The sequence below is a fragment of the Monodon monoceros genome, unplaced genomic scaffold, assembly GCF_005190385.1.
Source record: "Monodon monoceros isolate NGI ecotype Baffin Bay Population unplaced genomic scaffold, NGI_Narwhal_1 Super_Scaffold_6, whole genome shotgun sequence".
NCBI classification, from domain to species: domain Eukaryota; kingdom Metazoa; phylum Chordata; class Mammalia; order Artiodactyla; family Monodontidae; genus Monodon; species Monodon monoceros.
The window spans coordinates 62,565,248-62,585,747 of NW_021703783.1; the positions used below are offsets into that span (position 1 = coordinate 62,565,248).

General features: G+C 35.4%; 1 protein-coding gene across 2 annotated transcripts in view; it reads left to right on the forward strand.

Moving 5' to 3' along the window:
- The window catches only part of OTOGL (otogelin like), a 147,525-nt gene that overhangs the window by 76,743 nt on the left and 50,282 nt on the right, over positions 1–20,500 (forward strand). For both annotated transcript variants that reach the window (XM_029206268.1, XM_029206269.1), the window contains 8 exons: positions 148–297; positions 2,642–2,761; positions 5,381–5,497; positions 6,366–6,522; positions 7,195–7,221; positions 12,312–12,479; positions 14,232–14,510; positions 16,485–16,602. In XM_029206268.1, coding sequence (XP_029062101.1) covers positions 148–297; positions 2,642–2,761; positions 5,381–5,497; positions 6,366–6,522; positions 7,195–7,221; positions 12,312–12,479; positions 14,232–14,510; positions 16,485–16,602 — 1,136 coding nt within the window. The remainder of the gene's footprint in view (positions 1–147; positions 298–2,641; positions 2,762–5,380; positions 5,498–6,365; positions 6,523–7,194; positions 7,222–12,311; positions 12,480–14,231; positions 14,511–16,484; positions 16,603–20,500) is intronic.

A 20,500-nucleotide genomic window follows, 5' to 3' on the forward strand; every position in this document is an offset into this window, starting at 1 on the left:
AAAATTCAGGAAAGACAGGGCTAAGCAGAAACACTAGTACGTAGATAATTATTGATGGATATAATTAATGTTTACATTTTGGTGAGAAAACAAGAAATTTATTTTTTTCTTTATTATGCTTTTTCTTTTCTTTTTTTTTTTTTAAAGAAACGATCAGGTTTTTTTCTGGAAAATAAACCAACATACCAGCTTTGGAAGGCAGGGTACTACATAGTAGTATACTTTCCAGAGAAAGACATCACTATTCTTTGGGATAAAAAGACAACCATCCATATCAAAGTTGGACCACAGTGGAGGGTAAGTCAGCCTATTTGGTAGGTCAATCCAAATGAGATGCAAAAAATGAAATTACATTTACCTTTTGATGTTTTACAGAAATAAAATGATTGATGCTTTCCTTTAAGAAATAAGTTATATTTTCAGAATTACTAACTCAGACCCCAGAGAAGAACAACTTTACCAAGTGCTGTATACAGTTCTTTTTTACTTCAACCTTACAGTATCCAGTTTTTCAAAGTTACTTAGGTCAGGTTCTTTTTTTCCCATTCCCTGCAGCATGGTTATTTGATATGTTTATAGTAGAGTTAGATTCATTTATTACAGTTTGCATTCCATCTTTTCCTCCATATTCTGGATATTTTTTTTAAGTTTACATACAGTAAAATTCTAAAAAAAATGTAAAATAATTTACTTTTGTGGTCTGCAGTTCTATGGATTTTAACAAATGCATGGAGTTGTGTATCCACCACCACAGTTCTAGATAGAACAGATCCATCAATTCCCAAATTTCTCACATGTTGCCTCTTTGTTGTCAACTCCTACTTCCAACCCCTCACCCTTGGCAACCATTGATCTATTTTCCATCTGCATGGTTTTGCCTTTTCTGGATACAGTAGAAATGAAATCATGCAATCTATAGCCTTTTGGGTCTGGCTTCTTTGACTTGGTAAAATACATTCAAGATTCATCCATATTGTTGAATGAATTAATTGTTTGTTCCTATACACTGCTAAGTGGTACTCTGTTGTATGGATGTATTAGTTTGTATTATCCATTCATGGTTGAAGATTCAATCTGGGTTGTTTACAATTTTTGTCAATTTATATTTTACATTGTTTTAACTATCGTTTACTGTTAAATATTGTACTAGATATTAAATATTGTTATTATTTTAGATATTTAAAATTTTATTAAACATTTTAAATTTATATGTTAAGGTTGTTTTTGAAACGTTGATATAGTTTTAAAAATCCACGTTATCTGAAATTGAAATTGAGACTCATGGATATAATCTGTGGCAAGTTAGGGAAAAATGGGGATAGTAATAACAAATTCTTATAAAACTAGAAAATATACATATTTTAAAATATTTTAAAATGTTATAAACTTAAGATATGATTGTATATTGAAGTCATTTTCTTTCAGCCCTAAGCAAAATAAAGCCCCCAAATCTATTCCTAGGTGTTTGCTGGCATCTTGCATTTCTTTGATGAAGATGAAGTAATTTAGTCATTGCCATACTTCTTCAGCTATGTTTTCTGCCATTGTCTACCATGTATCCTCCCTTCCTTACTTTTTTGAAAACAAATTAACCATTTATTCTTCTACATCTTCCCTTACTTTTACTGCTGCCTTAAATTTTGGGGTGAGCAGTAGCAGAAGAGGCCACTGTCTTTGAATAGGTATTGCGGCTTCTGAGAGCAGAGGCACCATGGTAAGCAGTGGCCTTGGCAGTTGCAATCCCAAGGTTATTGTCAGCTTTGCTGGAGGCATGGGCAGCCAACTTTACCATTAACAAAGGGCTGCGTTCCATTCTTCAGTACATGAGGGGAGAGGTCAGTTTGTTTAATTTCAAAGCTTAAGGAGGATTTTCATTGCTTTTGGAATCTCATTCTTCCCTGTACTCTTAATCCACCTCCCTCCCCAAGAGAAAAGTTTTTCACATTATTTGAGAAAATGCAGTGGACATTGTTGATGTGGATAATCCATACGGCACTTGCAGTAACCACTGCATAACCCATAGCAAACTTTATAAAAATTAGGTAAGATGTGGATTTCATTTATTGTGTCTCATGGTGGCGTGGTATATGAATATAGAGTTAACGTTTTCTTTAAAAGTTATGCTTTGAATGTTTTGACTTTTCAAAGTACGACCTAAAGAAAGATAAATTATTTCTATGGTTTCAACATTTATAGTCTTAGAAAACCTTAAACATAATAGGAAGTGGGTCTTTCATCATTAAAATGTAAATATACACAGAATATGTATATATATACACATATTTGTATATACACACTCAGACATACACTGTAATGTTTGTATTATACTTGTACAAATACTGTAGTGTTTGTATTATACTTTTCCAAGTTACTTATATTATTAGTTATATCAATGCTAATACAATGGTAAGTGTGAATAGATAAACTTTGGGGGATGGAAAAACATTTTTGAGAATCTAAAATAACTGTTAAATATAATTAAATAGACATGAAATTCCACCTTCTTGAAACATTTTTAAAATGGTTATTGTGGAAATTCTTAAAATGTCTATTTTAAATCTCTTGAAAATTTCAGTGAATATTAGTCCTTAAATGTTAAAATGAATATAGAATATTTCATGATAATTTTCTTTTACTTTAGGGCAAATTATCAGGATTATGTGGAAACTTTGACAAATGTACTTCAAATGATATGACCACATCCAATAACTTAGAAGTGAGAAATGCCCAGGTATTTGGAGATAGTTGGGCATTAGGACAGGTAAGTGGAATATATGTATTTTAGAACTAAACAAATATTTTTTGTTGTATTTATCCACTAAAACATTTTATCCTTGCAGAACAATTTATTTAGGTAATACTATTTTATGTAATATTTGTGCAGTAATTCATAGTTGACAAACTCAAACTACTTTCACAGTTAATTTCTCACGTAATCCTGTGACAGTCTTGTAATGTAAAAGGTGTTGACTCCATATTATAGATGAAGAAATTGAGACTCAGGAAGGTTGAATGACTTGTCTAATATTATATATCCAGAAAGCCGCTGGAGTGACTTTCGAATTCACATCTTCTAATCTCATGCTTTTCCTTTCACTGCAAAATTCTCTTTATTTGTATTTCTAATGATGTATCTTTTGTCAACTCAAGGTAATGAATAAATGAAGGCAGTATTTCTTAACATTTGCTCTCCAGACATGGCTGGATGTGGGATGGGGAGGGGTAGGGAGTGGATTTGTGGCCAACTTACCTTTGGGAGCAGTTAGAATAAATTAAGTCAGGCATATTTCTTTTTTGAAGGATTTCTTGAGGCATTATATTCCTCTAAGGGAGGGATGTGTTTGAAGGGATTCCCAAACTTACTGACACAGAACTTACATTTTTGTGTATTAGTTATCAAGGAAATAGTTTTCTATGGGACACAATCTGAGAAGTGCTGAACTCAGAAAACAGTCAAACTGGAAATTTGTTCTACTCTTTTCTTCTACTTTTTTTTTTAACCTATTTTTTTTCTAACTGAAAGTAGTGTCTGCAACTACAATTTCCTGGTTGGTTACTGTTTGGTTAGTTGCCTTACTATTTTGCCTAATTTACTAATATATCTAAATCTTTTTATAAAAATAAAAGGGGATTGGGGTTAAACATTCATCCAATTTAGTAAAATTTAAGCAGTATATTTCATTGTGGTCTACGTTGGAAAGTATAAAGATTTTATTTTTTAAAATATAAAATGAATTAAGGAATACCTAATTTATAATAATACTTAAATATTTGGACTCATCAAAGAATTTTAGACTCATTAATACCTAATGGACAAAGCTGAAAATAAAAAAAAAATTCATTCAGTAAGTTCTATTTAGCACTTAATGTTTTCCAGGATATATGAACACATAATATTATTAAAATATAGCCACTGCCCTTAGGAATTTAGAGTCTAGTTTAGCAGACGAGGTAGAAAAACTTAACAATGGAAATATGAGACAGGTGCTTGGATAGAGGTGTATACAACATGGAGTTCGTGATGGTCAAAGGAAGGTTCCCCAAGAAGGTGCCATTGAGCTGACTCCTACAAGACTCATAAGAGCTATACAAGTGAAGATGATGGGAGAGAGTGCAGCAGCAAAGGAGGGAGCATTCCTTTAGAACGTGTCAGGAAGACTGGAGTGAGTATGGTGCCTAACAGGAATTTTAAGAAGTTCAATATGGCTGTGGTGGAAGGTTTGAAGTAGGGAATGGCTGGAATGCAAAATATGAAGCTGCAAGATATGTGTGCTAGGATCTGGACTCGAAGGCCCTAAATTACTTAGGCTCGTATAATCCAGCTAAGAAATGTTAAATCAGTGAAGATTTAGAAAACTATCTAAGTCTGAGAGACATCTGAAACATCAGCATCTGTTGAAAGGACTGCATAAGGAAAGATGAATTTGGAGAATTCAACAATGCCTCCCATCTTCCTGGCTTATTGCATAGACACTGGTGCTCTTCCAGGAGACAGGGCACAGAGGAAAGTGGGTGGTAGGGGACAGTGGGGACAGGACAATGGTGTAAGATAAGTACATTTTAGAATGTGTTGTGAGAGAGGTGACAGATATTTATGTGGAAATGTCCCAATTTTTGAGATCTCAGAAAAGAGATGTGGGCTGGAAATATGGATTTGGTAGTTACTATCATATTCAGGTTGCTGAAGGCATGAGAAGTGTATAGAATGAAAAAAATAGAGATTTGAAGATCAAGTCTTGCAGAGAAGGGAGGTGGAAGGAAGATGAAGAGTGGCAGCAAATGAACTAGGAGGAAACCCTAGTGGTGCCACCGGAAACACATGAGAGACATGTAAGAAGGGTAAAGTATGAAACAGAATCAAAGACAGTGAAAGGGCAAGTGAGATGAAGCCAGAAAAGTTGCCTTTATTTTTAGTAACGAGATCAATGATGGCCTTCTCCAGTCCAGTTTCAGGGAGGTGGATTAGAAGAGGCAGAGACCGAATTGTTTAGTATGTGGGAGGTGAGCCTGTAGACACTTGACTGTATGCAACTCCTCAGAGGATGGCTTGTGACAGAAATGAAGGACGTGAAAATTAAAGGAAAGAGAATAATTTGCTTAGGCAATTTTTTTAGTCATGTAATGCTGCACTTGACAGTTTAAAAAAGATTTACCTTCATTCTCTAATATTTTCATGATTTTAATAGTAAATTTAGTTGCTTTCAAAAATAATATATACTATTAACACTGCGTTGGCTGAGCACAGGTGCTTTTGGTAAAGTCTGTCTAAAAGAATGAGAATATATTAGGTATGATTGTGGTGGATGAAGTCAGATTAGGTTACTCTGGTTTCAGCTTCAGAAATCACCCCTTAAAAACATTCTTTTCTCTTTTTCCACAGTGTGAACCCCCAAGTGAATTATTTAAACCCTGTGAGGCACATCAAAACAAATTTCCTTATGCCAAGAAAGAATGCTCCATTTTGTACAGTGATGTTTTTGCTCCTTGTCGCAATGTGGTAAATGAATGCTTTACTAAACTTTCCAATTTAAACAAGTACTGCTGTATTTATAATATTGAGATGAACAGGACAAATAATTTAGCTACCCATTGGCTTTTCAGGTATACTACCTAACCCTTGTTAGGAAGACAAATTTGGGAGTTTGTTTTTCTGTGGCACTGACACATTTAGTTGATTTACATTCTTCCTGACTCCATCTTATTTAACAGCGTATATAATGCTTGTTAATGATCTGTTTCAGTTTATGAAACATTTTTACGTCCATCTTCAAAGCCATAAATGACTGATCAAAGCCATAAATGCTTATTTTTCTTCAGAGGACACTACCAAATGGGCATTCTTCTCCTTAACCCAAAGTATAGTTTAAAAGTATTATTAGTGACACATTTAAAATGGTTTTAGAAGCACATCCCAAGATTAAATGTAATTTATTTAGAAATTTAACTTTTTAAATGTCTTTCCAACATAATAATTTTAGGTTCCAATAGAAGTTTTAAAAATAGTTGAAGATATTATTAAAAACTAAGCAAAAGTACATTTGTAAGTAGAACGTTCTTTTAATGCCATGCGAATATGTCAATAAAGAAACAATGAGCTTCTACAGATATTAATCTGTTGTATTGCAGATGTTGAAGTTATATTTGTTAGTCCCGTTACCTGTGTTGCTAGTTCTTTGATCTTACACTTGCCTAATAAATTCCTTTGGATGAATAGAAGTTTGAGATACTGAGAACTCTCTAGGTGGCAGTGTTAAGCTGATAATAGCAAATTTTGAAAATCTACCAGTTAGTTTTCTTTTAGAAGGTTGAATTTTAATCAGTTGTAGTTAGTACTTTTTGAAATTTATCTTTCACTTCATTTTCAGATTGATGTTACTTCTTTTGCCAAAAATTGTCATGAAGACACGTGTAACTGTAACCTTGGTGGGGACTGTGAATGTTTATGCACAAGTGTAGCAGCGTATGCGTACAAGTGTTGTCAGGAAGGGGTTTCTGTTCACTGGAGATCATCTACTATTTGTTGTAAGTATCCTCTCAGGGCATCATCATTAGGTGGGAACCTTATGAAGAGATTCATATTGTCTTATCTTAGAAGCGATACCATGGACTCATGGAAATAGAATTTCTTTAAGATGAATAAATTTTATATTCTTTTGACAATGCAGATAAATTGTAGTATAGCTAAAGGATTTATAAAAGAAACTTTGAAGTAAGTTTTTCTGTTCTGTGTTAGACTGTTATGACTGTAACATTTGAACTACAAATTATTTACATACCATCTTCAGAGATACTGTTTATGACTATTTCTCTTATGGCTATGAAATTCCACTGTTCTAATGATAAGAGACATAGTTTTAAAAACATCATTTTGAATATGCGTTCAGATTTGACTCTAAACTTTTCATTCGCTTGTGTAGATAGTAAGTCATCTGATGAACAGCTTATGATTTTAACACTTTCAGTGGACATCTATAAATTGGCAGATATATTTGCCTACCTATAAAAGAATCTTAGGAAATTCAATGAATTATTACAGAGTACTCTTAAAGAATCCTCTTTGCTCAGAGAAAACTCCCAAATAATGATGTCATTCTGAGTTCTTTCACTTTGTCATTGATAAACCATATCTTGCATATATTCAGATAAGTGGTGAGATCCTTATTTAGTTTAACATTTCTTCTTTTTTCCTTTTAGCACTCGATTGTGACTATTACAATGAAGGTATGTGACATTTAAAGAATATCACTATAGTATTCTGTTAAATATATCTTCAGATTCAAAGTTCTTGAACAAGTTTGCTGGGAACAAGGTATGAAGAGTTCATAATTTGGCATACAGTTAACCCTTGAACAAGGAGGGGGCTAGGGGCGCCAACCCTCTGTGCAATTGAAAATCCATGTATGGCTGTATAGAGAGGAAAAGATGATTTTCAGGCGAAGAGGATACAGTCTGAAGGTAGGAAGTTGGGAACGTATACATTTAGGGAATGGCAAGTGAGCCAGGAAGGATTAGAGACGTAAGAAAGAAACTGAGGTAGAGCTGAGTCCCCTGGGCTGAGTCACAGGACAGTTTCCAGGACTTTCTGAATGGAGATTTAGTGGTCTTCTAATAACGCACTACCTTTGCTGGGAACCAAAAGCTATAGTGTGGTTGTCATTAACTGCAGCTGAAGTCAGATCTGGATTAGAGTCCACTCTCTGTCACGTATAAACATTGTGAACCTGGTTAAGTCATTTAAGTTTAATTATTTTGTTTATTTCTATGTTTGTTGTGAGCTTAGATGAGACACTGTATGTTACCTATACTGCTGGAACAAAATAAAGCCTTATTAAATGGTGCTGTTATGATAACTAAAAAAAAAAAAAAATGAAAATCCACGTATGGTTTATAGTCACGCTGTGTATCTGCAATTCTGCATCTTCAGATTCAACCAACCATGGATTGTGTACTACTGTAGTATTTACTCTTGAAACAAATCTGTGTCTAAGTGGACTTGCACAGTTCAAACCCATGTTGTTCAAGTGCCAACTGTATGACTCAATGAAAGCCATTGCCTTCTAAAATGTATCTAAATTTCTAAGTATTTGTGCTAAAATTTATTCCCTGTAAAATAAAAGTGTTGTAACTAAGTTCTCAGCACCTAGGAGGCTCTCAGTAATTTTTGAATAACATGAATGAATGAATGAGTAAAGCTAGCTAATTTTTTAGGTTAAAAGGATGAAAGATATATACCAAATGTATACCTTTTACCATTATGAATAAACATGGACATTATTCATACTTTTATTATGTTGTGGAAATCAAAGAAACAAACTATAATATAAGAATTTATTTAGCCATCATTTTAGGCAAAATAATTATTTATATCTTATCAGAATGAGAACTTACTGATTTAGTAATAATGAAAATCTCCTGTCTCCCAAGCATTCAGATTTGCAATGGGAAGTCTAAGAGGAGGTGCTGCCTAAACTAAGGCATAGATGTAAGAGACAGAGAATTATATCCTCATTGAAAATGCCAGACATTAGCGGAATTGAAGCCTGCTTTTTGTCAAACCTATTTAATGAGGAAGGCATAGCCACTTAAACCTAATTCAGACGAATAAGATGATCCAGGGAAGTGTCCACTTTGACGGTAACTGGACAAAAACCCATGATGAGTAGGTTAGAGTAATAGTTATAGGAAAGCTGATCCATTAAAGAAAAAAACCAAACAACCAATGCAAAGTAATTTCCATGACTTATTGAGCCAGGAAGAAATCTGTCAGCTGTAAAAGTACAAAGAAAGCCAGAAAATTTTAGTAAAATAGAGATGATGAATTAAAAAGGAAATGGACATTTTAGTCTTTGGTTGTTTCTGTTATATCTTTGGAAGTTTGAAGAGGAAAAAAATCCCACATTAAAAAAATTCTGTGTTTGTTAAAGAAAATCTAAACCAAACATATTTCCCGCACCATACCCACTCCACATCAATCCTTTGGATTCCATGCTTAAGATGAGACTGATTGCCTAATATTAAGTACCTAATAATAAAAATAGCTTTTGTTGTGTCAGCTATACCTATATCATATAATTTAAGCTTCAAAATATGCCTGAAAGACATAACATTATTATTATCATTATTAACACTTACAAAGGAGGAAATTGAGGCATAGGTGAATTAAATAACTTGGTCAAAGTCGTTTAGCTAAAATGTGGTAAATGGATTTATAAACAATCTAAGTTCAGAACCCACGAGCTTGATCTCCATGCTACACTGCCTAGTTATGGTTAGCACATCCTAGTCTAGGAATGATCACCGCACATCGTTATCATATGCTCTACACAACGTACACAGACAGCAAGTTGAGAAAACGCTCCAATAACTTCCTCGCTTAAGAATTCCTTCCTCACACAGTTCTGCTGTGAAAATCTCCATCTGTGCCTTTGTACTTTCTGGCGTTCCTTCTGCAGGCCCTTGGAAACAGAAGCAGAATTTTCTATGAATATTGAATTTCTACCTCTTGCTGCTTGGTACATTTTGCTTTTTGTCAATAAGTCTGCTGCACTTCTACTGATGGTTTGTTTCCCTAATGTGTTACAAGATTCTTCAAACCAGTTCTTCTAGTTTCATTTGTAATACTGTATTGGTAGTATTCAGAGGGTGAACACGGGGCGTTCAGCCTTCATGAGACCCACGAAAGACAGAGATTCTGTTTCCTATGATCAAAGTAATAGGGAACAGAGTCAACCTGCCAAGGAGAGGAAGAGTTGTGAAAGTAACGTGATCAAGGTAGATAATTGAACGGGAATAAAGAATTGTGGAAGTTGTTGATAGTAATAAAAAGAAAAAAGTTTTAAATGAGCATTCTTAATTTGTTTCATCTCAAATAATTTCACAACTATTGTAAACTTACCTAGTCTTCTTTGGACATTCATAGCTGGCATTTTTCTCTGGACACTATGTTATTAAATGACTTAAATTATTCAAAGCAAATGCAGAGATAAATGATTGTGATTCTGTAGGAGGAAAAAAATTTTTAAAGTAGGAAAATTCAGAGGTTACTACTGAGATAAGTTCAATAATCCTTCACACAATGACTGTCTCTACTATCTTCATTTTTATGGCATTTGCTAAAATTATAAAGGTTCTATTGCTGTAGGGAGTTAAGACTTCAAGATCCTGCTAAAAATTGCTGTTCAAGTTTTAAGTTCAGAGTGATTTATTAGATCAGATATTCTTAATACTGTGCTTAAATAATAACTACAGGAAATGATTGCTTTTAGTAGACGGTGAAATTATAATTCTCCCTGCAGAAAATTAATGATAAAGGCAGTGACTTTTGTCCCTCAATTGCTAGTGAAAATGCAGGAAAACAATTCAGACACAAGATATCCATCGACTGGGAATCAATTCAGGAGCTTTCGATTTTTATACAAATGGATTTCTCAGATGAAGTCGTCTCTTCAGGTTGCTGTAGGAAGGTACTTGTGCAGTAGGGGGAGAATATTTTGTTTAGTGGTCTATCTCCTTTCTCCTGTTCTTCTCTTGGACATCTGTGAGGGTGCTTGAAGCCCACAAGCTGTAGTTGTATATGTCGTCTTCATTTTGAATTGAATCTCATGATTTACATGTTTATATACCTATTTGTACATTATTTACATATTCACACAAATCTAAATTGGTGTATATTTTCATCTTGGAAGTTTATGTTGCTCTTGTCTTCCCTAGAAAATGAGCTAGTAGGTGGTGGAGACTAATGATATAGTTTTCTTGGGTGTTGTAGACTTTGGCTCATAGAGAAACTGTGCAGGGTATATATTTGTAAGAGTGGTGGGGAGTCCATTGCTGCCAGGCTCATAGTGAAATTCTTCACTGCATCTGCTCAGTTCCATCTTGGTGTGGGGGGCAGAGGTTTTCAAAGCTCCATGTGCACTCAGGGTGTCTGAGTCCCTCCTAAAGCTCCTTCCCCATGGCTTAGAGGTGTCCCTAGCTGCTCAGTGATGAAGTGTCTCAGCTGATGACTCAGTGGATGGGACAGCACTTGAAGATTCATCCTATAACCCCTACCTTCTCCTGTTCCTCATGATGGAAATTTTGGTTCTTGCTCTCCTTCCTGTTTGGGAGACTTTGTAACCCTCTAATCCAATTATCTTCTCCCCTTCTCTTAGGCTTGGTCTTCATCCTGAAAGGGAAAAAACCCAGGTTGTGGGTTTCTTTGAATTTTTTTCCATCCACCTTAAGAGTAGTCTGGGAAAGGAAGACTGTCCTTGAGATAAAAATTGGAGAAAAGAGGAAAAGTGAAATTCACTGAGAGCAACCAGATTGTTCTTTTCTGAAACCACCTATTGCACCTATATTAGCATTTTACGTAACCTACAACGTAAATATCTACATATATCTGTAAAAGTACACAGCTAATAATTATGTAATTTAGATAATTCAGAAGAAACCTCAAAGTTTTATAGTACCTCACTTACTTTAAAACATTAAACGTCATAGAGATTGGGTTGAAGGTAAACTGACGTTATTATCATAAAACTTAACGCATCAATTTATTTTTAATATTAGTGAATTTTAAAATTAATTTATATAGTTTTCTTTATAAGATGAAGTTTGTAGGAATACTACTTTGACTGAGTTTCAGGTTTGGTTCTACACTAAGTAGTTTTTTTACTATAGTATATATTTTTCACTTTATATGAAACCATTGAAGTATATGGAAATGATAGCATAAGTAAAGTGACATTTGACTTCTCTGTTCAGCATCATCTTATTTTCTTCTTTATAGACATACCTCACTGATGAAATTCAGTAATCCCCAAAATAGTAAAATATTGTATATCATGTCTGTGAATTCTGTGTTAATGTAATGCAACCTATTAAGGAGAGATGATTTTTAGAAGACTATCAAAATACCTTACCATTGATAGAACTAAGCTTAAGTTTATTGAGAGTAGATTAGAGTCTTGGAATATTAGAGTGAAAGGTTACCTAGACAAACATTTTCAAATAGGTGAGAAAATTTGAGGTCTAGAAAGCTTAAGTCAACCTTTTATCCATCACCACTAGGTATACATGTACATATACATATACACATACGCAGTCATGTATATATATATTCTAAACTGCATATTCTAAATATGTATATATTCCAAATCAATATAATATATTCTTTTTGAAAAGAGTTGTTATTTTGTTACTGATGAATCTTTAAATGCTCAATAATTTTCGGAGTATTTTTTGGTATTAGAATTTATTCCATTGAAATGACAGCTTGAAATGTAAAAATCCTATGCCAATTTATAATTCTCTCATTTGCATTTAACTAGGGCTTGGAGAAGGACCATATATGCTGGCAAGTTATGGGCAGACTGGCCTTATTCTGGGGGTCAATATGACCAGTAGAAACATTTTCTCTCTGCCAAGAAGTAGTATTCATGGCAATTTATTTTTTACTTTTATGATCACTCCAGGCCTTTTCAAAGATAAGGCATCATGTAAGTATAATTTCCAACTGAAAGTAAGAATTTAGTTTTCCATTGACCTTTTTTCATTTATTCATGCAGTAAATATTAATTGGGGAATCTAATATGTTTATGACATTTTTCTAGGTGCTCTAAAGGATTTGAAATAAAATAAGACACTGGTATATGAACTAGCTCTCTCTTTTGTATATAAAATCATTTCTTTGTTTATCTATTGGCATATATAGATGCAATTAGAATTGCAATTGTTTGTTGAGTTTTTGGTCCCAAATAAAGCACAGCTTCAGTTTTCATAGCATTAATCACAGAACTTAATTTGAAATTTTTGAAAAATAGTCTGCTGATAATTAACATGTGAAAGACTTTAATGCCAGATTAAAGTAAAAGAAAAAAAGTTGCGATTTAATATCAAGCAAGTTAAATTAAGACCATAAATCAAAGTCTAGATAGTCATTGAGACGGTCTGTTTTTCTTACGTGGCCTTGTCTGTCGTGGTACCTGGCACCACACTTACTGGTTTGCCCCTGTAGATCTATACTGGTCGTATCCACTTGGCACCTGTTCTGCCTGGTGGTTAGTGTCCCCTTCTGATCCATGATGTTCAGGCTACATTGTTACTATTCTTACCCTGCTTAGAACCATGCATGGTGTGTTCTATAAACTTAGGAAATATTTATTGAATGAATGAATCCGACTGAAGTTTCACTTAATTCAGAGAAATCTCCTGATTTTCCAGTTAAAATAAATTGCTCCATTCTTGTAAAAAAAAGCTCCTTTAATTCTTTTTAATCTGTGAAAACACCTATCACAGTCTAAAGTTCTAATTTATATATTAGTTATATATTTTTTCTCTTATAAAAATATCTTTTATTTTTCTTTGCATCTTCCAATGCTCAGCAGAGGGGTTTGTAAGTTTTAGGACACAATAAATGCCTTTGGAATCGTTTATTGGATTTGAGAGAGCTCTTCATTGTATGATTTACAAAAATTAATTTTTTTAATAGAAAAATCCTAGTACATTTAAATTAAGGAATTAAGACCTAAAGAAATTAAGGTTTAAGAAATTAAATCTAAAATCTCAATGAAGAAACTTATGCCATGGGTTTTATAAATATAAGGGAAACTTTTAAAGTGCATAACAAAAAAGCATGGCACTTCTCAAATGCTTTGTAGTTGTTCGTTAGCTTTCTCGTCATCTCTTGGGAAATAGACAATAATGTTGAGCAAATAGTCTTTTCTTAATGCAGTAAAATCACTTGCAAGAACATTTGCTCATTAAGAATCCAGTGATATTGAAATGCAGCACCATGTTTAAATTGATCTGTTTCTCTATTCTCGTTTTCTTTTCTACCATCCAATTTAGCCATTTGTAGATTTTGTACATTTGAAAATGTTAAAGCTTGCAAGTACAAATGTGTGTCCAATTAACTGTTCAACTATTTGTATGGAATTGTACATTCTGGGGTCCTAAGTTGATACTTCCTTCTTTCGCCCAAAGACATGATCAATTATTTTAAAAATGGAACTTATCAAAGACTGATTATTTTTGGAGCTGTCACTTTATGGATTGCATTAAAATACTATTTTTTCCTTTAGAGATCTTATAAATCATTTCTGAAATCTTTGAGATTGGCATTAACTATGTATGACAATTGTGCAGTTCTGTTTTTGTCAGCTTTATAAATGAATTTTATGATGCCAGTGCTGATGATCTGCCTTCTCCAGAGAACCCAGGGAGTTGTCAAACACTGCTCTGTTTTACAGCATTGGCACTTGTTTCCTTGGAATCTGCTGAAAGGCCAAACTACTTTCTCTATGTCCATGATGATGACACTCTTATTCTGAAACTGTGGGAGGTGAATTCAGCCTTTCGTCGGAGAGCCACATTTTTTCACCATCAGGACCTCTGGATTCCTGGTTACAGTGCTTTTGAGTTATGCAGCAAGAAAGGCTTTTTCATCATATTGACAGATTCTAGTGCCAAAGCATCAAAATATGATGATTCTGAAGAATTTAAACATTTAAGTAGCTTCAGCATAGAAGGTATGTTTCCTGAGATCTTCAAATACAGATTAAGTAGATAACTTAAATAATGACAGAATGTTTATTAGGTTTTAATTTAAAAATCATTTTTAATTAGTTGCATGACCTTAGTAAGTTTCTTAACCTCTCTGCCTCTCAGTTTATGCATCTGTAAAATGGGAGAAATAATAATACCTACTTCATAGGGTTATAGTATCACATAAGTTAATGTGGTAAATTGTTTAGAATAGCCTTAAATGATGTTATTTTTATGATTGCCTCAATGATTACTTTCAGTGCTGTCTGGGCTTTGGAAACAGAACTTACCCATGTCTCCTTGTTGTCTAGTTTTGTATCTACCTTTTCCTTCATTAGAAGGCAACTTCTCATATAGTTTGATTCTTAATGATAAAGACAATGTGTTTATCTCTGTTCTTTGAATACTACGGAGTCTGGTTCCACTGACCTCTAGAAGATTTTTCTGGTTCAGCAGAATCCTGGTATTATTTCTAGAGATCCTTGCTGTTCTATAGCTATTGAATTTTCTAAATTTCAGAGAGGAATCCTCACTGCCTTATCCAGTGTTTAAAAGTCATGCTTTATTTTCAAAACCTAAGAGCTCGATATCTGCCTTGGGTCTCCCAAACAAACTTTTTTCATTCTAACAGACTCTTCTAAGTCAGTCTAAGAGAGCTAATCATTTGCGTTTTTTTGTTGTGGATACATTTCTATAAATCTCTTCGGATTTTAGAAAATTCAAACTAAGCTTCAAATTTTTGCCTATTGAATGGGGCTCCTGGACTCATGAGAAAAAGAGTCACTGACATGGCTATACAACATTCTATAGAGTGAGCGTGATATTTTTACTTGAATTTACTTAAAAGTTGAATTTTGCAAGCCTTTATTTCCTCTCCAATACACAAATCTGCTGCATTAGAACCAGACCCAGTGGCCTTACCTGAGCTTTGGACAACTGCAGCCAATGGCATCATCAAAATCTCAGAAACTCATCTTTGTGGGCTTCCCAAACCTAGGATACACTAGGGTTTTATTCTAGTCTTGGAACCAACCCTCTCTCATGCCCCATGATCCTAGTAACCCAGGTCTAATGAGTATTTTAATATTTAGATGCATAGATGCCTTCCAGAAAGCCTTATTTTCCTTCTCATACCTTGGAATTGAATTCCATATCTGAAGTCCAAGAAACATAACCTGCTTCCTGAACTTTCTCCCTTATGGAGCTGTCTCCTTCAGAGAGAGTTCTGGACTGCTGCAGAAGGACTGGTCTATGATGTGGGAAGGGGAAAATATTAGCAGAGTGTGCAGGAGGAAAATCTTCAGTCAAGGAAGGTTTTTCTAGCTACAAGCATGTATTATTAAAACCTATTCATTCATTTTTGTCATTAGATAATACTTACCGTGTACAAGGCAATGAGCTAAATTCTATGAGAAGAACAAAGATGGAGTGTTTTCCTTACGTCTGATGTCAGGCAATAAATATCTTTGGTCTTGTCATTTTTCCAGTTGTTTGAATTTGGCAAGTCACTTGGCTCGTCTTAGCCTCAATTCCTTCATTTATAAAATGGAGGTGATACCCACTCAACAGGATTGTTGCAAGGATAAAATAAAATTATGGACAAAAAATTATTTTGCAAAAAATAAAATTCCAAACAAGTGTATGCTATTATCATGATACATAGATCAATGAACACCCACTAAACATAAAGAAAGGAAGAAGATTTAGAATTTTCCTTGGCCTCCTGCACCTCTTGCTTTTTTAAATGTTTGGAAGATAAACTAACATTTTGATATTCAACCTGAGTATGAAATGCTTTGATCAGCAAGCAATTACAATGCTTTTTATTCCCCATAGGCCCTGTCTTTTCCACAGCATTATAATCAAAGAAAGGTCAAACCCTAAAGGTTTACTATCATAAATCATTATTTTTCAAGCTGTCCATTTTTGTACACAATCTAAATTTCATTTTTCCTCAGAAATCCAGGCAGCAGTGCCTTACAGGAGGATGTGTGAATGGAGATATGAACCTTGTGCCACTCCCTGTTTTAAAACGTGTAGTGACCCTGCAGCTCTAGCATGTAAATTTCTTCCACCGTAAGTCATGTTTAACCATTCATGAACAGATTCTAGCATTAGTAGATTCTGCTGTCAGTGATTTTTTTTTCTTAGATTAAAAAAATTCTTAACAATAATTTGTTCTAGATACTCATTCATGAATTTATTTTGTTTTATTCAAGCAGTAGTTATTGAGGGTCTGCTATATGCCAGCAATTCTTCTAGCTGTTAGGGATACAGTATTGAACAAAGTATTTACCTTTCCGCAGCTTAAACATTTTGTTGCATTGAGGCAGAGAATAAAAAATAAAAATGTAAATATATAATGCAATATATTGTTAGATGGACTTATGTATTCTGGAGAAAAATAAAGGAAGGTAAGGAAGCATAAGGCAGGTGTGTGTGTGTTTGCTCATTAATGTAGGGTGGTCAGGGAAGAATAGGCTGACAAGGTGACATCTAGTAAGAGATGTGAAGGAAGTGAGGGAACTAGCCATGTGGATATCTGGGGAAAGAGCCTTTCAATCTGAGAAAAGTGTAAAGGTCCTGAGATGGGAATGTGTTTGGTGTGCTTGAGGATGAGCAAGGAGGCCAGTTAATTGGAGCAGAGTGAACAAAATTGAGAGGTAGGAGAAGAGAGCAGAGAATCATAGTGGTGGGTGAATCGTATAGGGCCTTGTAGCCTGTTGTGAGGACTCTTTTTTTTTTTTTGTGGTACGCGGGCCTCTCACTGTTGTGGCCTCTCCCGTCGCGGAGCACAGGCTCTGGACGCGCAGGCTCAGTGGCCATGGCTCACGGGCCCAGCCGCTCAGCGGCATGTGAGATCTTCCCAGACCGGGGCATGAACTCGTGTCCCCTGAATCGGCAGACAGACTCTCACCACTGCACCACCAGGGAAGCCCTGAGGACTCTTTTTCTCTGAGTAACGTCCTGGTGTATTTTGGGCAGAGGAGTGACAGGATCTTTTAAAATGTTTACACTGGCTATTGCACTGACTTTTGGTGAGGGGAAGAACAAGGGCAGAACTGGGCAGTAATACAGACATGAAGGGGATTTGACTAGGTTGGTAGCCCTGGTGGTTATGTGGAAAGTGAACAGATTCTGGATATATTTTGAACTTAGGGCCGTAAGGGATGCTGATAGAGTCAAGGTCAGTTATGAGAGAAAGAGGAGTTAAGGACTCCAGTTCAGGTCTCAGCATTTTGTAGGTTTCAGAATCATATGAAATCACCATTTTTGTGGTCAAAACTGGTCAAATATCAACAAACTCGAATGATTTCAATTTAACGGAAGGGCTGAGTTGCCATTTACTAAGATAAGGAAGATGTTAGGAGGAGCAGTTTGGAGGAAAAGCCAGGAATTTGGTTCTGAGGATTTTAAATTTCAAACTGAAAATTGTTCGTTGGATTTGGTGATCTGGAGAATAGGAAGAGGCAAAATGGAGATAAGCAATGTAACAACTTTTTTTTTTTTAAGGAGTTTTGTTGTAAAGGAGAACAGAGAAATGCAACAGTAGTAGGAGGGAATATTTTTAAAAGAATCATTTTCTATTAGTCATTTATGAGCTTCTGCTCTACAACAAACACTGGCACTAGAAAAGGTTCTGACATATGAGTAAATGAGATGTAGCCCTTATTTGAAGGAGCTCACAGTCTTTAGGAAGAAGACAGGAACAATAGCAAATAATTGACAATACAGGGGAAAGAGGGCTAGAGGAATAACCACCACAACAACTAGCACATTGAAGTATTTACAGCATGACACATGCTGTGCTAAGTGCTGTACAATTGGTAATCTCATTATTCCCATTTTCAGAAGAGAAAACAAACCGAGGCACAGAGAAGTTAAGCAACTTGCCTCAGACCACACAGTTTGCAGGCAGCAGAGCCAGAGTTTGAACAACTACATCCTGTTGGGTAACAGGTGCTATGGGAACAGAGAGAAGGAAATGATATTTCTGTTTATTTTCTTAAAAATAAAAACAACCAGTTCTTTCTGAAAAGAAGTCTTCACCATTCACTTGGACCTCCCACATTCACAAACCTATTTCCTGTCTCTTCTGGGAGCCATCGGGAGGAGGGGAAATAACAGGGGCCCCATAGGAAGGAGAGCACATGGGGGAGGAAGGAAGAAAGAGAGAGGGGCAAGGCCAGCCCTGGCACTGGGGAGGAAATGGAGCTATATTTTGAAGGGGCATTTGGCTAGTTTATTTCTTGTGGCATACCCAGTCTCCAGGGTGGTTGAACCCAGATCCTCAGTGCTTCCATTGTTTGGTCTGTAGCTCCCCCGAAGTTTCTTTTTTGGTATAGTTAGAACGCAGAGAAGAGACCCGGCATGAAACTTCACCCCTGCCAAACTGTTTCTCATCTCTGTCTTCACCACTACTTCTTTCTACTTCTTCCGGTTCCCTGGGCTGAGGCACCTCATTATGGCTCCCCCTGGTACTTGCCGTCCTGAGGGGAGACTCAAGTACTGAGTTGGCGTGTCAACATAGCCCTGCACGCCTCCTTCAAGTCCCCAGCAGAACCACCCTGCTTGTTCTAGATGATTTCAGTTTCTGGCACATAGCAAGTGTTGAAAATAAAAATATCTAGTGGAAATGAGAACTTTTATGAGAAAAGATGCCAACTAGCATACCACAGAGCCCATATGTAAGCAGAGCTATCCCTATTACATAATATACCTATTATAAGAACTGTTCTACATCTGAGGCATATTTATCAGTCAGAAGTTGACTAGATTACCAGTTGTATGACAAAATAAAGAGGACCCTGCTGTGTGCAACCGTGATGACATTTTAAAGGAACAAGTTACTGGGTTTTGGAAGATGATTTTAAAACGATAGCTGTGGTTTTGACTTGCATAAAGCAACTGCAGAATAATTGAGTTGCATAAAAAATGATGTTTATTTAATGTGAGGATAATCAACCGGCCCTAGTATTTTCAGTAATCTAGTAACTTTTTCTGTTTTGCTTGACAGAGTTTAGAGTAGGATAGGAATATCGTATACTGGTTAAAATTTTATTATTTAAGTTCACTTTATGAAATAAATAATTGGTCTTATAAGCTGAGCTGTTAATGTTTTTTAAAAAAATTTGTGAAGGAAGTATCCAAGAGATGGCCAAAGGGTCTCTGTTAAAAAGAGAAATTAGCTTTTCTTGGTTTTGGATTTCCTTCCATGAAAGAGTGCCCTCTGGTGGCAACACGTGCCCCTAGTGTCAAGTGAATTGGAAAGGGGCTGTATTTTTGGTCCAAATCTTTTACTTTATAGATAAGGCAAATGGAAATGTTTTAAAATATTAAAAATAGTATCATAGCCTGCTCGTGTATTTGAGAGGCAGATAAGCAAGCCTTTTTTAAACTATATGTACAGTAATTCTCTCTAGTAGGTATGAATCTAATAATTGGTTGTACATGAAGGATATATTTCTTTTGCATCAGAATAAATTGGACTCTGAGGAAGAGAAGGAAGACTTTACCTCAGTCATTATCTTGGCTTCATTCCCTTAGAGGATAAGCATTCAGGATGGTCCTGCCTGTTTTTGGTCCCCGATTCCCAAGCCCATGCTTCTTGAAATGTGGGCCTCCTGATTTCATGTGCCACACACAAGACCAGACGTTTTGGGGCTTCAAATTCAGTCTCCTTAGGCTCATATACAACGACCTTCTCCCAGAGCACGGCCACTATTTTGGGCACAGGCCTTGAGGCTCTTGAGAACTGCAGCCTCTGCCATCCCCCTTCCCTGTTCTCAGAGAAGAGCAACCATGTCCCACCTCCATCTCTGCCACCCAGAGATTTCTAACTACTTTTCAATGACTTCAGGGCTTAATAATAAGCAGGGAGAGCCCCTGAACATTCTGTTTTTGTTCTACCAACATCCTTATGGATATTCAAAGAGTGTGTCTCTCTGCTTATATGTTGGGGAGTATAGGAAAG